The sequence below is a fragment of the Paroedura picta genome, chromosome 3 (assembly GCF_049243985.1).
Source record: "Paroedura picta isolate Pp20150507F chromosome 3, Ppicta_v3.0, whole genome shotgun sequence".
In the NCBI taxonomy this organism is placed as follows: Eukaryota; Metazoa; Chordata; class Lepidosauria; order Squamata; family Gekkonidae; genus Paroedura; species Paroedura picta.
Genome location: NC_135371.1, coordinates 168679546 through 168698321, shown reverse-complemented (window position 1 = coordinate 168698321; position 18776 = coordinate 168679546). Strand labels below are relative to the sequence as shown.

The following is an 18776-nucleotide window of genomic DNA, read 5'->3' as shown; positions in this document are numbered from 1 at the left end:
GTCCTTTCCTCTGCAGCCAACGGGAACAGCATCCTGCCCTCCTCCAAGGGACAACCTTTCAAATACTTAAAGAGGGCTATCATGTCCCCTCTCAACCTCCTTTTCTCCAGGCTGAACATTCCCAAGTCCCTCAACCTATCTTCATAGGGCTTGGTCCCTTGGCCTCTCCTTCACTAGAATTTCCTGACAGGTAAGCCCTTTCCTCACATACAGTGCCACTCCTCCACCTCTTCGATCTATGTGACAGGACGTTACTCATTGCTAAAGAAGGAGCACATGAGATGGCATGCAGTGAACAAAAAATGTTTGGGTGTGTACAAGAAGATAAAAGCTGTACAGGGCAAATGAAATTGAGAATATAACAAATAATGCAGTTCCCTACTGGTTACGGTGTGCCCCTATATTGAATATAACAATGCAACAAAACGACAGTCATGCTTAATTCAACATACAAAAATGTAACACAAATCACCTTAGTTGATCTGCTTAGCTTAAAAAACCCTCTGGCCATTGGCAAGTTTCGGAAACTTCCTCAGTTGCATGATTCTAAAACATAAAGATAAATAACGGGCTCTCTGTTTTGTAAGTTAAAGTAGCAGAATTATGCTATTATATGAATTATCCTATGTTATCCTAGTAAAGTGAAACTAAATTGAGCTCTGAAGGGCGATCCGTTCCTTGAGGCTGCGTGTTGCGTATGCAGTGCTGCTGAGGACACGGTTTGAGTTCTGAGACAGGATTGAGATTTGGAGCCTCTGTTTGGCTCCCAACTGGCTGGCTTCATTGCAGGAGCCAGTAGATTTGTATTTGTATTGGGGAGGAAAGCTATGGCAAATCTAGACAGCATCCTAAAAAGCAGAGACATCACCCTGCCAACAAAAGAGCGTCTAGTCAAGGCGATGGTCTTCCCAGTTGCAATGTATGGCTGCGAAAGTTGGACCATAAGGAAGGCCGAGCGTCAAAGAATTGAGGCTTTTGAACTCTGGTGCTGGAGAAGACTCTTGCGAGTCCCTTGGACTGCAAGGTGAACAGACTGGTCAGTCCTAGAGGAGATCAGCCCTGACTGCTCCTTAGAAGGCCAGATCCTGAAGATGAAGCTCAAACACTTTGGCCACCTCATGAGAAGGAAGGACTCCCTGGAGAAGAGCCTAATGCTGGGAGCGATCGAGGGCAAAAGAAGAAGGGGGCGACAGAGAATGAGGTGGCTGGCTGGAGTCACTGAAGCAGTCGGTGCAAACATAAATGGACTCTGGGGAATGGTAGAGGACAGGAAGGCCTGGAGGATCATTGTCCATGGGGTCGCGATGGGTTGGACATGACTTTGCACCTTACAACAACAACAAGCCTCTAATTGGCTCGCGACTGGCTGGCTTCCTCGCGGGAGATTGGTATCGGGTAGCCACAGACAGATTGGCTGGCTTGCAACTGGGTCCACTGAGGATCCAATAGTTCCAAATCACCGGGTGACCAATCAGTCCCTGCTGCTGGTCAATCTATTGTTCTCTGTCTGTATATACTGGGATGGGAGGTGTTGTTCTGGGGTTTTCCAGTGCAGTTCCAGTACTCTTTGTACTATGAGCCAATTGCCAATAAAGAGCCGAATCGATTCCAGTGTCTTCGTGTTCCTGGACCCACAGATATAACACTTTCCTTCCTATTTAGAGCTGAAAACAAAGGCAAAGTTGAAGAATATTAACTGCATTACCAATAGGCTTACATAGCGATCCACAGAGGTATCTATGATTTGCTGCTGGTTCTCCCAATTGTCAATGAAATGGAGAAAAAGGAGGGGTGTATAACCTCACCCTAGCCGGTGGTGGTACGGCTCAAGCCTGGCACCTGCGTGGTGAGATGAACCCCCAGAAGAGATCAGGGCCCGGTCAGAACTGAGACAGTTCCACAGGGCCTGGAGAATGGAGCTCCTCCACCAAGCCTTCGGTGGAGGTCAACGAAGCAACGCCACCAACTGGGGCCCCCCAAAAGTCCCCTCCGCCATTACCACCCATGGAGTACAATGAGATACAGCACAGGTCAACTTCTGATCAGCCATCCATTAATCAAAATTATTCCCACAGCGGAGTAGATAACCGTTGAACGTTGCATTTTTTACATTGTTATATAGCTATTGTGTTCGTAACATGACGTCCTTAACTCTGTATTGTGCCAGCATCACAGTGAATTTTAAGCTGCAAATTCGTATTGTCAACTGTGCAGAGATAGAAGAAGAAGAAGAAGAGTTGGTTCTTATATGCCGCTTTTCCCTACCCGAAGGAGGCTCAAAGCGGCTTACAGTCGCCTTCCCATTCCTCTCCCCACAACAGACACCCTGTGAGGTGGGTGAGGCTGAGAGAGCCCTGATATCACTGCCCGGTCAGAACAGTTTTATCAGTGCCGTGGCGAGCCCAAGGTCACCCAGCTGGTTGCATGTGGGGGAGTGCAGAATCGAACCCGGCACGCCAGATTAGAAGTCTGCACTCCTAACCACTACACCAAACTGGCTCCTAACCACTACACCAAATGCAAACAAACAAACAAACAAACAAATGCAATATATCACTCAATATATGATGTTGTTGTGGTTGTTGTTATTAAGATTTATTTCCCGCTAGTCCTCAAACCCCCAATAAAAAACCCTGTTAGAAAAACAACACAAGGACATAAAATGATGCAGTAAGAAAGCAAGAACATGGTGGTAGAACTCATCCCCCCATCCTCCAATAGAACATCCAAGTTAACAATTAAAAAAAATATATTAAAATTAATTTACTCCCACCCATTCAGGAAACGCTTCCAGGGCCATCAAGAATCCCCGGGGTTTCCTGAAGCCCTGGTTGAGAAAGCTGCTCAGGCTGTAACCTAATTTCTAAGGATGGGTCCCTTAATCAAAGTGTACTGAACTGAGGGTCCATTCTGTTAATGGTGGAACTGTCCTGGAGGCAGGCTCTAATGTGTCAGATCTGGAACAGATCTACGGGGCCTGTAAGGCAGAGCGGTGGAGCTAGAATCTTTCTTTGGAGAGAAAAAAAAAAAAAGAGCACAGTTCAGCAACCCCAGGTCTACTGCAGTATTCTGTGTCCCTTCCCATCTGCTCAGACAAAGCTCCTGTTCAGAGAGTTTATATTTATGCAACATTCTAACAGAGGATGTAGAGAAAGCAGAAAAGCTCAGTGCCTATTTTACATCTGTTTTTTCCCCCACAGGTGAAAGGGTTTAGGGACATCTAGAGATGGCAGTAGCCAAGGGATAGTGTCTGGGTGGCAGGTTCCACCTGGAGAAAAGGAGGTTGAGAGGGGACATGATAGCCCTCTTTAAGTATTTGAAAGGTTGTCCCTTGGAGGAGGGCAGGATGCTGTTTCTGTTGGCTGCAGGGGAGAGGACACGCAGTAATGTGTTTAAACTTCAAGTACAACGATATAGGCTAGATATCAGGGGAAAAAATTTCATAGTCAGAGTAGTTCAGCAGTGGAATAGGCTGTCTAAAGAGGTGGTGAGCTCCCCCTCACTGGCAGTCTTCAAGCAAAGGTTGGATACACACTTTTCTTGGATGCTTTAGGATGCTCTGGGCTGATCCTGCGTTGAGCAGGGGGTTGGACTAGATGGCCTGTATGGCCCCTTCCAACTCTATGATTCTACCCTGGGAATAGGATATAGTCTAGCAATTTTGGCCACCCTTTTTGCTAACCCACTTCCTCCAAATAGAAGAAGAAGAAGAGTTGGTTCTTATAAGCCGTCTTTCTCTACCCGAAGAAGTCTCAAAGTGGCTTACAGTCGCCTTCCCTTCCTCTCCCCACAACAGACACCCTGTGAGGGAGGGGAGGCTGAGAGAGCCCTGATTTCACTGCTTGGTGAGAACAGCTTTACCTGCATGTGGGGGAGTGCAGAATCGAACCTGGTTCACCAGATTAGAAGTCCACACTCCTAACCACTACATCAAACTGGCTCTCTCATATACAGAATCATACACTCAGAGTTGGAAGGGAACCCCAGGGTTATCTAGTCCAACCTCCTGCACAATGCAGGAACTCACAACTAACCTGCCCACCTACGGTGACCCCAATTTCATGCCCAAGTGATCCCTCCGTATGTTCTGTGCTTCCAGTCAAAAGGGCTGTTTTTAATTGTGGCTCCCTCCTGGCCCATAAAGCAGAGACGGACTGTGAAATGAGTACCTGAAATGCCCCCAGGAAATCAAGCTGCTTCCTGATCAGTCACGACATGCCAGGATCAACCCCACTGCAGAGGTACAAAAGCCATAGGAGACTGGGTTGAAATCACCTTTCCTCCTCGGAAGAGCTGCAGACATGAAGAATCGGGACACTGCAGCCCTCCTCTTCCTACTTCTCTCAGTCACTGAAGCAAAATTTTTCAACAGATGTGATTTAGCTCTGATTATGAAATACGCTCGCCTGGATACATTTGGAGGCGGCAGCATAGCCGACTGTGAGTCTGCTTTTTCTCCCTTGAAGTTTCCTGTGCTCTGCTACAGTTTCGCTGCTTATTTTTGCTGCATTTCAATACATGGTTGGAAGGAAGGCAGGAGGGCAAGCAGAAGGCAAGCAGGGTCAGGACTTGGATGGCAGACCACCGAGCAAGGCCCCGTAGAGGAAATCATGGCCAAGCCCCCTTTTCTTCTTAGCCAGCGTGGTTAAGAATGGTGGTCTCTCTTCTGGTGAGCTGGGTTTGATTCCCCGTTCCCCCAAAATCAAAAAAGGAACACAACCCAACCTTTACAGGTAGGGACTCAGAAGTTGAGCTGTACAATAAAAGAATGTAAAACTTGATTATTATAGGGCATAATTAAAAACAGAATCAAAATCTTCATAAAAAGTATACAGAACTAACAGCACATAAGACCAAAAGTGTTAGGTTGTGGTCCTTTTTTTTGTTTTTGTTTTGGATTGTATGTTTTGGGAATTATACTAACGTAAAAAGAGAGAACCTGTCCCAGGCTATCAAAATCAGTTAACAATATATTTATACAATCTCAATTTTAATGATAAATGAGACAACCAGAACGGACTCTAGATTTTGTTCCGTTTTCAAAATAGACCTTTCATCGGAGATTGTTTCCTCCTATGATTTTGAAACTTATCCTAGAAGTTTTCAATATTTCAACCAGCTCAAAGCTGTAATTAAAATTCTATGCATATAATACCGGCCTTCAGCTCACAGGTATGGGAGAGCTTTGTCCAGATACCTGGTTTTCATAGGGACTATTAAACAGTGATTCTGTTCTTCATCAGAGATGGCAAAGGTCATATAGTGCTACTATCAGAGCAGCCCTGATACTCAACTGTTAGGGGAAGAAGTGTCGTGGTATTGTTATAGGTATCCTGACCTGGGTAACCCAGGCTAGCCTGATCTTGTCAGATCTTGGAAGCTAAGCAGGAAGGACCTTGGGTAGTGTTTGGATGGGAGACCTCCAAGGAATGCTAGGGGGCAGTTAATGGGAAACCACCACTGACATCTCGTGCCCTGATATATCATTCCACTCCCAGCCTACCCAACGATGGATCCTTATGTCCCTTCTAATGAAGAAAGCTGATCTTCATCCATGGCATATTCATTCTAAATTTCAAAACAAGCCTGTTAGTTTGCCAGGTGCTACAAGACTCTGCTTATATGCAGAAGGACAATTCCTCCAGGAAAAATGAAATATAAGAATTAAAAAAATCGCAACTCGTATGACTATTCCTTTTAAAACAGGGGCTCATCCTCTTGGTAGTCATATAAATCTTGGACATATGACAAATCTGTAAGAACTTGATCGCGTTTTAAAAGAAAAATACCCAGGAATCATCCTACTCAAGTTCATATGGTAAAGGAGGAGGTACTGGAAAGTCTTCATCAATCTATCTCCTTGTCATTCTCTTTTATATATTAGGACAAATATATTTATAAGGTTTTTTTTGTTGGGATTTAGGGATACTTTTTATTAAGGACTTGTGGAGGGAGGGTACCTCAAGATACTCAGTATCCCCTCCCCCACTATTTTTCAGAGAATCATAAAATCATAGAGTTGAAAGGGTCCATAGAGGCCATCTAGTTCAACCCCTTGCTCCATGCAGGAGAAGCCTAAAGCATCCAGGATATGTATCTGTCCAGCTGCTGCTCAAAGACCCCCAGGGAAGGGGGCTCACCACTTCCGTAAACAGTCAATTCCACCACTGAGCTACCCGTCAGCCACCTGATCCCCAATATTTATATTTTCCTTCTTCCCACCCCATGATTGCTTCTCCATGCTTTGGGTCTCTTTCTCCCACCTATCAGCCAAATCTTCTCCTGTCTTGAGCTTTTCCTTTTTCTCTCCCCATGTTTTCTCTCTAGGGGAAAAATCTGGCTCAGTTGGGTAGAGGCGAGCAGTGGTGACAAGCCACTACGGCACTGTACCTGTTTGAGGTCCCTGTCCTTCATCCCCAAATCCTCAGGAGTTTGCCAACCAGGATTCACAACTCCCCCCCTCCAGTGGACAGGAGGGACTTGACAACCCTAAATATTGCCCTTCTCAAGGAGCTCAGAGAGCAGATCTTGAGACATTGTGTCCTCCTATCTCTTCTGAATTTTGGCTTCCTTTTTATGCTCAGTCCTTCCATATGGGACCATGTCCCCAGGTTTCCCCCTAAATCTCAGTGGTAAGACATCTGCTCAGTGGTAACACATCTGCTTGGCATGTAGAAGATCCTGGATTCAATCCCCAGCATCTCCAGTTTAAAGAATCGGGCAGGATATTACATGAAAGGCTGAGGGACCCTCCAGGGAGCCATTGCTAGTCTGAGGAGACATGACTGACTTGAACCGTTTATGCACTGGGAACTTCACTGCCCCAGCTCTCATGCAGGAGCACAAATTGGGGATGGATGAGGTGCACTAGGCCAAATGTTCCCCAGTGTGGGTGCAGGAAGAGGTGGGGCAACCTGCCATGACTAAAACTCCAGCCTGCAGAACGGAATGAAACCTCCAGTGCATAAACGGTCTCTGAGGGACCAATATGGCAGCTTCATATGGCAAGTACGTGAACATCAGGAGTGGAGCATGAAAAACTTCAGGTGTTAACCCCAAAGGCTTGTTAGTGGGGGGGAATTATCTGAGCAAGAGGTGTTGAACTAGATGGTTGAACTAGATGGCCTCTATGGATGCTTCCAACTCTTTTGCCAATGTTTCATAGGGTAATTATCCCCATTAGGAATCCAAGGCAGACAACAAATACTATAAATATCAGAATTTAGTTTTATTAGGGATAAGCACATGAGACAAACAGATATGCAGTTACACTAGTACCAGGAGAAACACAGAGAAGGGAATGACTGGATACGGGAAATGAGAGTCAGCAAGACTTATGATAATCCTGTATGTTTTCCAAGGGAAGTGATGTTCAGCAGTGGTTTGTCATGGGCTGCCTCCATGTCCCAACCCTTGGGAGCCTCCCACCAACCACTAACCGGGAACAAACCTGCTTAGCTTCCAAAATATTACATGGCTGGTCTGTCCTGTCCTGTCCTGTCCTGTCCTGGGGCATAGTAAGCATCTTTGCATTCAGATTCTGTCAAAGATGAACCAGTCTTCCCACGCGGCGACCAAGAGAAGCATGTGCGCTCCTTGTCTTTCTTGAATGCATTAATGTGAGCACACGCAAAAGGATGGATTGCATGATTTCTTTCGCTTTCTTCTGACCAGTGGTTCTCAACCTTCCTAATGCCCTTTAATGCAGTTCCTCCTGTTGTGGTGACCCCCAACCATAAAATTATGCAAGTGTTCTTTCGCAGAAATTAAACCGAAACTGACCAATGGTCTGAAGATTCGTTGTTCATGATTTTATCTAAATTGGTTTTTTTCCCCCGGGGGTGCTGCTGGAGTGGCTTGCGGCTGAGCATGGGTGCCCCACAGCCAAGCAGCAATAGTGGTGGTGCCCCATGGCCAAGCTCCTCGCGCAGCCGCGACCCTTGTGAAAGGGTCGTTCGACCCCCAGGTTGAGAACCACGGCCTTTGACGGTCAAAGTTTCTGGTAATTATTGCCACCATACATGACAAAAAGGCTATTTCATTGGTTCAGGTGCCAGTTGCCCCCCAGAAACCATTTGAGCTGCCTTCCCGCATTTGTCACTCTGTGGCCACCCTCAAATGTCAAAGGGGGGATATATACCTCCCCCCACACACTTGAGAATAGCTGATTTAGCATGGCAGATGAGATCTAGGAGACTCAGCTTCGAATCTTGACTCACCTTGGGAAGCTTTCCTGGTGACCTGGGGTCACATACCTTGATCCTACTCTATCAAATAAGGTCAAATACAGGAGTGTAGAATACTGTAAACTGCTTTGGGTCCCCATTGGGGAGAAAGGTGGGTACAAATAAAGCAAGCAAATAAACAAATCTGAAGGTGGGAGTGAGGCAGAGAAAAGATAGGTTGGTTGATTATGGGGAAGGAGAGAAGTCAGCAGGGCATGGGGAGAGGATACAGGAGTGGCCTGCAGAGGGAAGGAGGAAATAATGTGGGCAGTAGGATGCAGGGGAAAATGAAGTAACCTCCCATTCAGACTTTTATACTTCAGATTATTAGAACCATTTCTAATTGTTTATGAAACTGGAATGCGTTTTCCACGCTATATTCCCCCTCTATAATCCGTTTCCGGCTCTGTTTGTTCCAGGGGTTTGCTTGGTTTATCACGAAAGCAGATTCAATTCAAGGCTTGTGGGGGGTACCACCAACCCTGCTGGTGGTAGAAACTTTGGAATCTTTCAGATAAACAGCTATTGGTGGTGCTCCAGGGGGAGATCCAAACCGAATTTTGGATGCAGCATTTACTGCAAGTGTAAGTAACATGTTGGTATTGTGGTCACTGCTATAGAGGAATTACATCTTGTGATGTTAATATTAGTAAAGGTAAAGGTAAAGGTAAAGCCTTTGATTGTGTGGAGCACAACAAATTGTGGCAAGTTCTTAAAGAGATGGGAATACCAGAGCATCTTATTTGTCTCTTGAGAAATTTATATGTAGGTCAAGAAGCAACAGTGAGAACTGAACATGGAATCACTGACTGGTTCAAAATTGAGAAAGGAGTTCGGCAAGGCTGTATACTGTCGCCTTGCCTATTTAACTTGTATGCAGAGCACATCATGAGAAATGCGGGATTAGAGGAGTCACAAATTGGGATCAAGATTGCAGGGAGAAATATCAACAACCTCAGATATGCAGATGATACCACTCTAATGGCAGAAAGTGAAGAGGAACTAAAGAGCCTGTTGATGCGGGTGAAGGAGGAGAGTGCAAAAGTTGGCTTGAAACTCAACATCAAGAAAACAAAGATCATGGCATCCGGCCCTCTCAATTCCTGGCAAATAGATGGGGAAGAAATGGAGATAGTGACAGATTTTATTTTCCTGGGCTCCAAGATCACTGCAGATGGGGACTGCAGCAAAGAAATTAAAAGACGCTTGCTCCTGGGGAGGAAAGCTATGGCAAATCTAGACAGCATCCTAAAAAGCAGAGACATCACCCTGCCAACAAAAGTGCGTTTAGTCAAGGCTATGGTCTTCCCAGTTGCAATGTATGGCTGCGAGAATTGGACCATAAGGAAGGCCGAGCATCAAAGAATTGAGGCTTTTGAACTCTGGTGCTGGAGAAGAGTCTTGCGAGTCCCTTGGACTGCAAGGCGAACAAACCGGTCAGTCCTAGAGGAGATCAACCCTGACTGCTCTTTAGAAGGCCAGATCCTGAAGATGAAACTCAAATACTTTGGCCACCTCATGAGAAGGAAGGACTCCCTGGAGAAGAGCCTAATGCTGGGAGCGATCGAGGGCAAAAGAAGAAGGGGACGACAGAGAATGAGGTGGCTGGATGGAGTCACTGAAGCAGTAGGTGCAAACTTAAATGGACTCCGGGGAATGGTAGAGGACAGGAAGGCCTGGAGGATCATTGTCCATGGGGTCGCGATGGGTCGGACACGACTTCGCACATAACAACAACAACAAAGGTAAAGGTATCCCCTGTGCAAGCACCGAGTCATGTCTGACCCTTGGGGTGACGCCCTCTAGCGTTTTCATGGCAGATTCAATACGGGGTGGTTTGCCAGTGGCTTCCCCAGTCATTACCGTTTACCCCCCAGCAAGCTGGGTACTCATTTTACCGACCTCGGAAGGATGGAAGGCTGAGTCAACCTTGAGCCGGCTGCTGGGATTGAACTCCCAGCCTTATGGGCAAAGCTTTCAGACGGCTGCCTTACCACTCTGCGCCACAAGAGGCTCTTTAGATCCCTACAAATTTGGATATTAGGCGACCAGTTTGGGATTTAATTATATAACAAAAACAGTATAAGAGACAAAGTTTTTTTTCCCCAAAAATCATAAAAAACAGTATTAGAGACGATGGAGTTATTACAATCTTGAGAATTCACTGATGAAGATATCGAAAACGGACTACACCCGGGCATCTGCTTTGAAATTGAACATTGTGATATTGTTTTGAACACTAAATCACTTTGCCATTGCCAGCTTGAGACTTGTTTCTTCTGTATTGTGGTATTGTAAAAGGTAAAGGTATCCCCTGTGCAAGCACCGAGTCATGTCTGACCCTTGGGGTGACGCCCTCTAGCGTTTTCTTGGCAGACTCAATACGGGGTGGTTTGCCAGTGCCTTCCCCAGTCATTACCGTTTACCCCCCAGCAAGCTGGGTACTCATTTTACCGACCTCGGAAGGATGGAAGGCTGAGTCAACCTTGAGCCGGCTGCTGGGATTGAACTCCCAGCCTTATGGGCAAAGCTGTCAGGCGGCTGCCTTACCACTCTGCACCACAAGAGGCTCATTGTGGTATTGTGGTAAGAAGCTAAAGGCCTGTGCAGCGCCCCAAGAATGCCAGTGGTGTTTCTGAAGGACAACTGAAGTCCTTCCCTTTCTCACTAATGTTCTCCACTCTCACATGTTCTTCCATCAGGAATCTCCTCTTCTCAGCTTCTCTCCTTTCCCCAACTTCTTCTCCAGCCAGAATCCCAAATTGTGCTCTCCCACAATGGCTTCTACATTCTGAAAGCCAGGTTGGTGTAGTGGTTAGGAGTACAAAGTTCTAATCTGGCAAGATGGGTTTGATTTCCCGCTCCCCCACATGCAACCAGCTGGATGACCTTGGGCTTGCCACAGCACTGATAAAGATGTTCTGATCGAGCAGTGATATCAGGGATCTCTCAGCCTCACCCACCTCACAGGGTGTCTGTTGTGGGGAGAGGAAAGGGAAGGGGACCATACGCCTCTTTGAGATTCCTTAGAGTAGAGAAAAGTGGCATATAAGAACCAACTCTTCTTCTTCATATCAGGGCTCTCTCAGCCTCACCTCCCTCACAGGGTGTCTGTTGTGGGGAGAGGAAACCAACTCCTCCTCCTCCTCTTCCTCCTTCTTCGGTCAGGAGTGTTGCTAAGGAAGAGTTTCTGCACATAACCCTTTGATTCATCACATCAGCATTCAGAGAGGGTAGATTTTTGCTCATTTGGTTAATGGTTAATGAGATCTGAATGATATGAATGCATTTCATGATGCCCTTGCGTTCTTCCCACAAATGACGCTGAGCAGTTAGTTACAATACATCACATTTTGAGTGTGGATATATAAATGTAGAAAGTGGGGCTATGCACAAACAAATCTGTTTACAAATCTTAGAAGAATTCAAGGCTTGCAGAAAAACCTAAAGAAAACAAATTAAAGTAAAGTAAACAAAAGTATGAGTGAACCCAGCACCTGTAGCTAGAAGAAACAAATGTCCTTAATGGCTGTTGCTGGCCAACTGCAGCAATCTTGGCAGCCTTCAAGCCCCCTGCAGGGTTTTCTTCTCTTCTTCTTTGTATACCAGACATTGTCTGTTCCAACAGTTACTGCAAGTTTTCTCAACCAGCAGGGTTTAGAGCCTTGGAAGGGTTTGGTGAATGGGTGGGAATTTATTATTTTTAATTTGTTAAACATCTATTGGGTGATATGACCATATATAGTCATGTAGGCCTGTCCCTCCTTCCAATGGCCAAATTAGGTAATTTGTTAAACATTTATTGGGTGGTATGACCGTATATGGTCATGTCGATCCACCCACCTCCCCAAATGACCAATGATGGGACTGGAGGGCATGGGAAGGGGTGGGGCCTTGGGTGGGTGTGCACACAGCTATGCTTGCCAACCATATTCTGCATGATTGCACCACTTCTGGGGTTTCCCGAACTCTGCAGGTTGTTTCAGGGGGTTCTCAATGGCAAGAGACTTGAGGAAGGTTGGGTTAGAGTTCCAGACTAGGATCCGCAAGGCCCAGGTTCAGATCCCTACTTTGATATGGAAGCTCACTTGGGGACATGGAACCGATTACACAGCCTCAGCCTAACCTACCTCAGAAGTAATTGGAGAATAAAGTAAAAGTGAGATGCAAGCTGCTTCAGGTCCCCAGTGGAGAGAAAGTCAGGGGATAAATAAAACCAACAGATAATAGATCTTGGTGAACAGGGGAAGAAGGATAAATGTAGGTTTGTTGATGGGTGGGGAAGGAAGCAGGAAGCAGGGAAAGGTCTTCCATATGGAGGGGGAAAGGGAATGGTGTCAGGAGGAGGATACAGGGGAAAGTGTTGTGTTCCCCACAAGACTTGCCGTTTCTCCACCTTGCAGTTGGGCCTGGCCCAGCCTGGCCAGCCTCATGCTACTGGGCCCATGTTACCTGGCACCATGCGATAGTCACATTTTTCCCTTTGCCTGTTTAGGCTCATGTAATGAAGTTATGGCAAATATTCACGGGAATAAATGATGCATTCAGCCTGAGAAACATTGAGTCCCAGGTGCTCCCATCAACGCAGTGGCATGGATAAAAGATCAGAATGCTGGCCAAATGTGACTCACCCTTGTGTGCACGCAAGTCTTCCGAGTGGGAGAAGGGAAGGAAACAAGTAGTTCCCCAGGCCGTTCTAAATCCTACAACAGTTTGTCCTACACTCAATGTTAAATTGAGTTTAGAAAGGGGAACTTTACCAGACTGGCAGAAAGAGAATATTCCAGAAGTGTTAGAATCACAGAATCATAGAGTGGGAAGGGGCCATACAGGCCATCTAGTCCAACCCCCTGCTCAATGCAGGATCAGCCCAGAGCATCCTAAAGCATCCAAGAAAAGTGTGTAACCAGCCTTTGCTTGAAGACTGCCAGTGAGGAGGAGCTCACCACCTCCTTAGGCAGCCTATTTCACTGCTGAACTACTCTGACTGTGAAATCCCCCCCCCCCCGATATCTAGCCTTGGCCCCAGATCATCCTCGTCGCTCTCCTCTGTACCCTTTCGATTTTATCCATGTCTTTTTTGACGTGAGGCCTCCAGAACTGCACACAGTACTCCAGGTGTGGTCTGACCAGTGCCGTATACAATGGGACTATGACATCTTGTGATTTTGATGCGATGCCCCTGTTGATACAGCCCAAAATGGCATTCGCCTTTTTTTACTGCTGCATCACACTGCCTGCTCATGTTTAGTTTACAATCCACAAGTACCCCAAGGTCTCGTTCACACACAGTGCTATCTAGAAGCGTATCCCCCATCCAGTAGGCATGCTTTTCATTTTTCTGACCCAGATGCAGAACTTTACACTTATCTTTATTAAATTGCATCTTGTTCTCATTTGCCCATTTTTCCATTGTGTTCAGATCTCGTTGTGTTCAGATCTCGTTGTTCATGATTAACATCAAATGACCCTCTTTTGGAACATTCTGATTTCTATAATTCATAACTACATTCATAACTTTCTGTACAAAGACAAAATTGTGTTTGTTGAAATGAAATGCAACTCCACAAGTAACTGCTTCCTAGGTAAAGTACTCACACTGGAAATGGCAGAATGGATCTCTACACAGGGATGGCCAAACTGTGGCTCTCCAGCTGTCCATGGACTATAATTGTTGGAATTGCAACCAGTAGGTTATTGGATGAAATCAACCCTGAAGTGTTGCTGTTGTTTAAGCTGCTAAACTGTACCTGGGTGCTCACTAGTGGCATCAAGTGGTCAATGGTGGGATCACAGGGAAAAACTCAGTCAAGTAGAAGAAGAAGAAGAGTTGGTTCTTATATGCCGCTTTTCTCTACCCGAAGAAAGCTCAGATCAGCTTACAGTCGCCTTCCCTTTCCTCTCTCAACAACAGACACCCTGTGAGGTGGGTGATGCTGAGAAAGCCCTGATATCACTACTCGGTCAGAACAGCTTTATCAGTGCTGTGTCAAGCCCAAGGTCACCCAGCTGGCTGCTTGTGGGGGAGTGCAGAATCAAACCCAACATGCCCGATTAGAAGTCCGCACTCCTAACCACTACACCAAACTGTCTCTCAAGTGCTTGGAAGACCCCTTTCTTTACGTTTGGCTCTCTCTCAGTTCCTGCTTCTTCAGGAAGAGAAGGACTTCAGCCCTGCAAGAGTAGCAAGTATCCAGCATTACGCTGTCAGCTCTCTCCGTGCACTGATATGTGGGATGTACTCTTGCTTGCAGCCTAACCATAGAGATTTGCAATGTGTTTTCTTTGTGACTCCTTTTTAAGGTTTTGTACTCTGCTTCAGTAAGGAGACTGAAGCAGATGAATATGCTGTATATTTGTAAATAATCTTTCACAGTAAAGATTACTCCTTTTAAAACCTCAAAGCGCTGTGAGTCTCGATCCATGCCCCATCCACAAAGGTAACTAAGAACGGCAAACTTTTGAATGCTCTGTTACTCGGCAGCTTTATTTCTCTGGAGAGACTCAGGACCAAGTCAAGTCCAAAAGTCCCAGCAACAATGACCATGAGCCCCTGCCAACTGGCCATGCCGGCAGGGGCTCATGGTCATTGTTGTCCATAAAAATTTGGAGAGCCATGGTTTGGCAACCACTGTGGGACTGTCATGGACATTTAGGGGAAGAAAAGCCCACAGTTGTGGGGCAGTGGCTGAGAATGTCTAGGAGCATTTCTCTTGCTGGCTTGTGGCACTGATGTGAGAAGGCCTTTTCAAAGGATTATTATTATTATTAATTATTATTACTATTACTATTATTATTATTATTATTTAATTTTTAGACCGCCTTTCTCCAAATAGGTCTCAGGGCGGTTTACACCATAAACCGTTAAAACACAATGAAATCCCCATAAAAACCCCAATTTACGTCAAACAACATGTCACATATAACATATAAGCGGCGGTGGTCACAATTCTAATCATATTTACCCGAGTTCCCTCCAAGTTCAGCCTGGTGGGGAGAATAATATTCAGGAAAAGGGTGGCGCCAATGCAATAGATCTAACAATGATCTCAATGTTAGAGATCTCAATATTGGAGGGGATCCTCTGATGGATTAGTGGGAGAGCTGCCCCGGCCTCAACCAAATTCCAGTCGCTCAATACAACACAATGGTAGCATAAATCTGTTCTAATCCCGCCTTGTTCAGGGTGGGGCTTAACCTGGTGAGAGCAGGAGCTGTTTTATGGAACTTGGGAACCAATTGGAACCCCCCCCCCCCCCGGGACTCTGCCCCGGTCTCAACCATTCACCTGGCGGAAGAGCTCCGTCTTGCAGGCCCTGCGGAAAGCCGGTAGATCCCGCAGGGCCCTTAGCTCTTCTGGGAGCTCATTCCACCAGGTTGGGGCCAGGACTGAAAAGGCCCTGGCCCGGGTCGAGGCCAGGCGAACATCCCGTGGGCCCGGGACAACCAGTAAACTCATACCCGCAGAGTGCTCTGCGGGGGGCATAAGGATGGTTGATAATTGCTCCTCAGCAGCCCCTAATAGGCTCTTTTGTTTTCTGGACAATCTTTTGCAGCTCTCATAGATGATGACATCACAGACGACATTATATGTGCAAAGAGAATTGCCTCTGGTAGTGCTGGGTTGAATGCCTGGTGAGTCCATTTTTACTAACATATTTTGTATTCTAGGATTCAGCTGCAGCTGGGATCTGCATTTGAATATATGTAGTCCATAGGTGTAATTGTGAAAAATACCATATCGATCCTGGAAAATCCCAGAAATATGTAGCAGTAAGTGGGAATATTAAGAGTCAGTGTTTGAAGGGTCTCAGGGTTGTATTTTCTTTGTTTTTTTCCTGCATGTCTTCATGGAGCTTGGTAGAAGTGGGGCAGAAGCTGAAGACAGGAAGAAGAAAAAGAGAGGTTGATTACTGGGTGGGAAGGAGAGAAGGAAGCTGGGAAAATGGAGGGTCCTGGGGTAGCGAAACAGGAAACAATGGAGGAGGGGAAAATGAGGTCATTTTCTCCAGTTCTTGCAAATCCCCAACTTGCACTATGCAAAATGGGTGAAAGAATAACCCATACCTTGTACTGAGATTTTCTGAATTTCTCTTTAAACTCTCATCTTACCTGCAGCTGTCACAGGAAACAGTCATGTGATAGTGTTTCTTTTCTCTTTCTGACTTGCAGGCTAGGATGGACGGATAACTGCAAGGGGAGAGATAACTCTCGTTGGGTTAGAAACTGTGATGTCTTAGTTACAGGATAGGAACTAAGAAGAACGTGGAACAATGATCTTGCTATGGATGTTTGGATTCCTCCACTTGGAAATCTCCAATAAATTGTATAGAAGCGTGTCTCGTGTGTCGGCTATGTCAGGGGAATGAAGAAGAAGCTACAGCACATCTCTCAGCCAAGTCTAGATCTTATTCCCATTGTCAAGAAGTCCAGTCTGGGACCCCAAGGGGTGCCAGAATCAGTATGCGCAAAACCCAGATTTTGTTTAAATATATCTAACCTTTATTAGAGTAATTTTCAGTATATAAATGTATTTATTAGCCACCAATGCCTTGGGCTTGAGTGACATCAGCAGGCAGATGCAGTTGTAAATGGGAAATATCTGATTGGAACAATGGGAAAGGTGTTTTATTTGGACACCTGTTGAATTGTTAAATATTGTCAGAATACCGCTAGCCATGGTGATTATTGGGGTTTTCGCATTGGAGGGGGTTTTAATGGAATTTTTAATTTAAAAACATATTTTTATATTTTATTCTTTCCTATTTTATTCTGTAAGCCGCCTCGAGACGACTTGTCGGGAGAGGCGGGATATAAATTGAATTATAAAGAAAGAAAACATTATGTAAAGTATAAGTTGCACAAATAAATAAATACAAACGTTCTTGATTTTCTAATACAGTCTTTCCCAATGTTTTGACGGCAGAAGGACATCTGAAATTATTATCAGGCTTCAAGCCACACCAGAAGTTATGTCAGTGGGCCACGCCTCCCTTCCCCTCCAGAATTGCCATGTCACCTGGGAGTGACACATGACCGGAAGTTACTCATTGTTTAAAAAGGAGCACACGGAATTGCATTTATTTTTAATTTATTTATTATTAGACTTCTATACCACCACTCGCCGTAGCCTCACGGCGGTTTACATCATAAAATTCTAAAAACAATAAAACCCCCAATATTTACCCATCAAATTCCAGTCGCTCAATACAACACAATGGTAGCATAAATCTGTTCTAATCCCGCCTTGTTCAGGGTGGGGCTTAACCTGGTGAGAGCAGGAGCTGTTTTATGGAACTTGGGAACCAATTGGAACTCCCCTCCCCCCGGGACTCCGCCCCGGCCTCAACCATTCACCTGGCGGAAGAGCTCCGTCTTGCAGGCCCTGCGGAAAGCTGGTAAATCCGACAGGGCCCTTAGCTCTTCTGGGAGCTCATTCCACCAGTTCGGGGCCAGGACCGAAAAGGCCCCGGCCCTGGTCGAGGCAAGGTGTACGTTCCGGGGGCATGCAGCGAACAAAAAAAGTTCCCTTGTGTTCAAGAAGATAAAAACCATACAATGCATATGAGATTCACCAGCAACAACACAGGTCCTAGAGGTTATAATGTATCCACATATAGAATATAACATAATACAACAAAATGCCGGTAATAATTAATTAAGCATGTAAAAATGTAACACAAATCACCTTAATTCATCTGCTTTGCTTAAATAAGCCTCTGGCCATTGGCAAGTTTCGAAAACTTCCTCAGTTGCAAGAAATGACAATAACGCCCCTAAACATTCTCTCTGCTAAGGCCTCAAACAGGGGTTCGTTGTAATAAGGACTTCAGAATTTGATGAACTGAGAGCCAAGGTGATAACCATTACACTACAACTTGAAAACATTGGAAGTCTCAGAATCACTGAAGAAGACAGGGAAAACGCGGAATTGAGTAACCCGGGAACCCGTTTTGATTGTGTTCAAATGAGAAAGAATAAATGAATATTTGAATTTGACCTTTTATGCCTGTGAAATTCCATTTTGATTAAATATCTGTTCCAGTTCTTACCCCATCCCTGTCTAATTCTTTGCTGATAGGGCCACAGAATTTCTTATGTTTTTGGGTTAGTAGCTTTTATGTTATGTCTCTTAATCTTGTTTTTTGTTTTATATTTTAACAGTTTTAATAGTCTTATTGCTTTCATGTTTCATTTTGTTTTTGTAAAATAGTCAATGGTATGTAATGCTTTTTAAATGTTGACTTTTATGGTTGAGAAGTTTTTAAGTTTTACTGCTGATGCATTTTTAACCTTTTTAATGTATTACCTTCCATTATTATAAGCTGCTATTGTATAGTAGTGCATGTAAAATTTTTGTCTCAATGACCATAAAATATTGATTGATTGAGACAGACACAGTTCTCTCCAGACTGTCTCAGACCGCTCTACTTCACAAAGTACATGTTGTAGGGAAGATGATTGTACGCTGCTTTGAGACTCTTTACAGTAGGGGAAAGTGGGGCATAAAAAACCAACTTCTTTATGCTTTGAATTTAACAGAAAAAAGAC

At 45.2% G+C, this 18776-nt stretch overlaps 1 protein-coding gene across 1 annotated transcript; it reads left to right on the top strand.

The window, feature by feature from the left end:
* The first annotated feature begins 3903 nt into the window (after positions 1 to 3903).
* On the top strand, positions 3904 to 17122 carry LOC143831422 (lysozyme C-like). The gene is made up of 4 exons (XM_077324412.1): positions 3904 to 4440; positions 8645 to 8809; positions 15782 to 15860; positions 16398 to 17122. Exons 1-4 carry the CDS (start codon positions 4302 to 4304, stop codon positions 16474 to 16476), a joined length of 462 nt encoding a protein of 153 aa, XP_077180527.1. The 5' UTR covers positions 3904 to 4301; the 3' UTR covers positions 16477 to 17122.
* The last annotated feature ends 1654 nt before the right edge of the window (positions 17123 to 18776 follow it).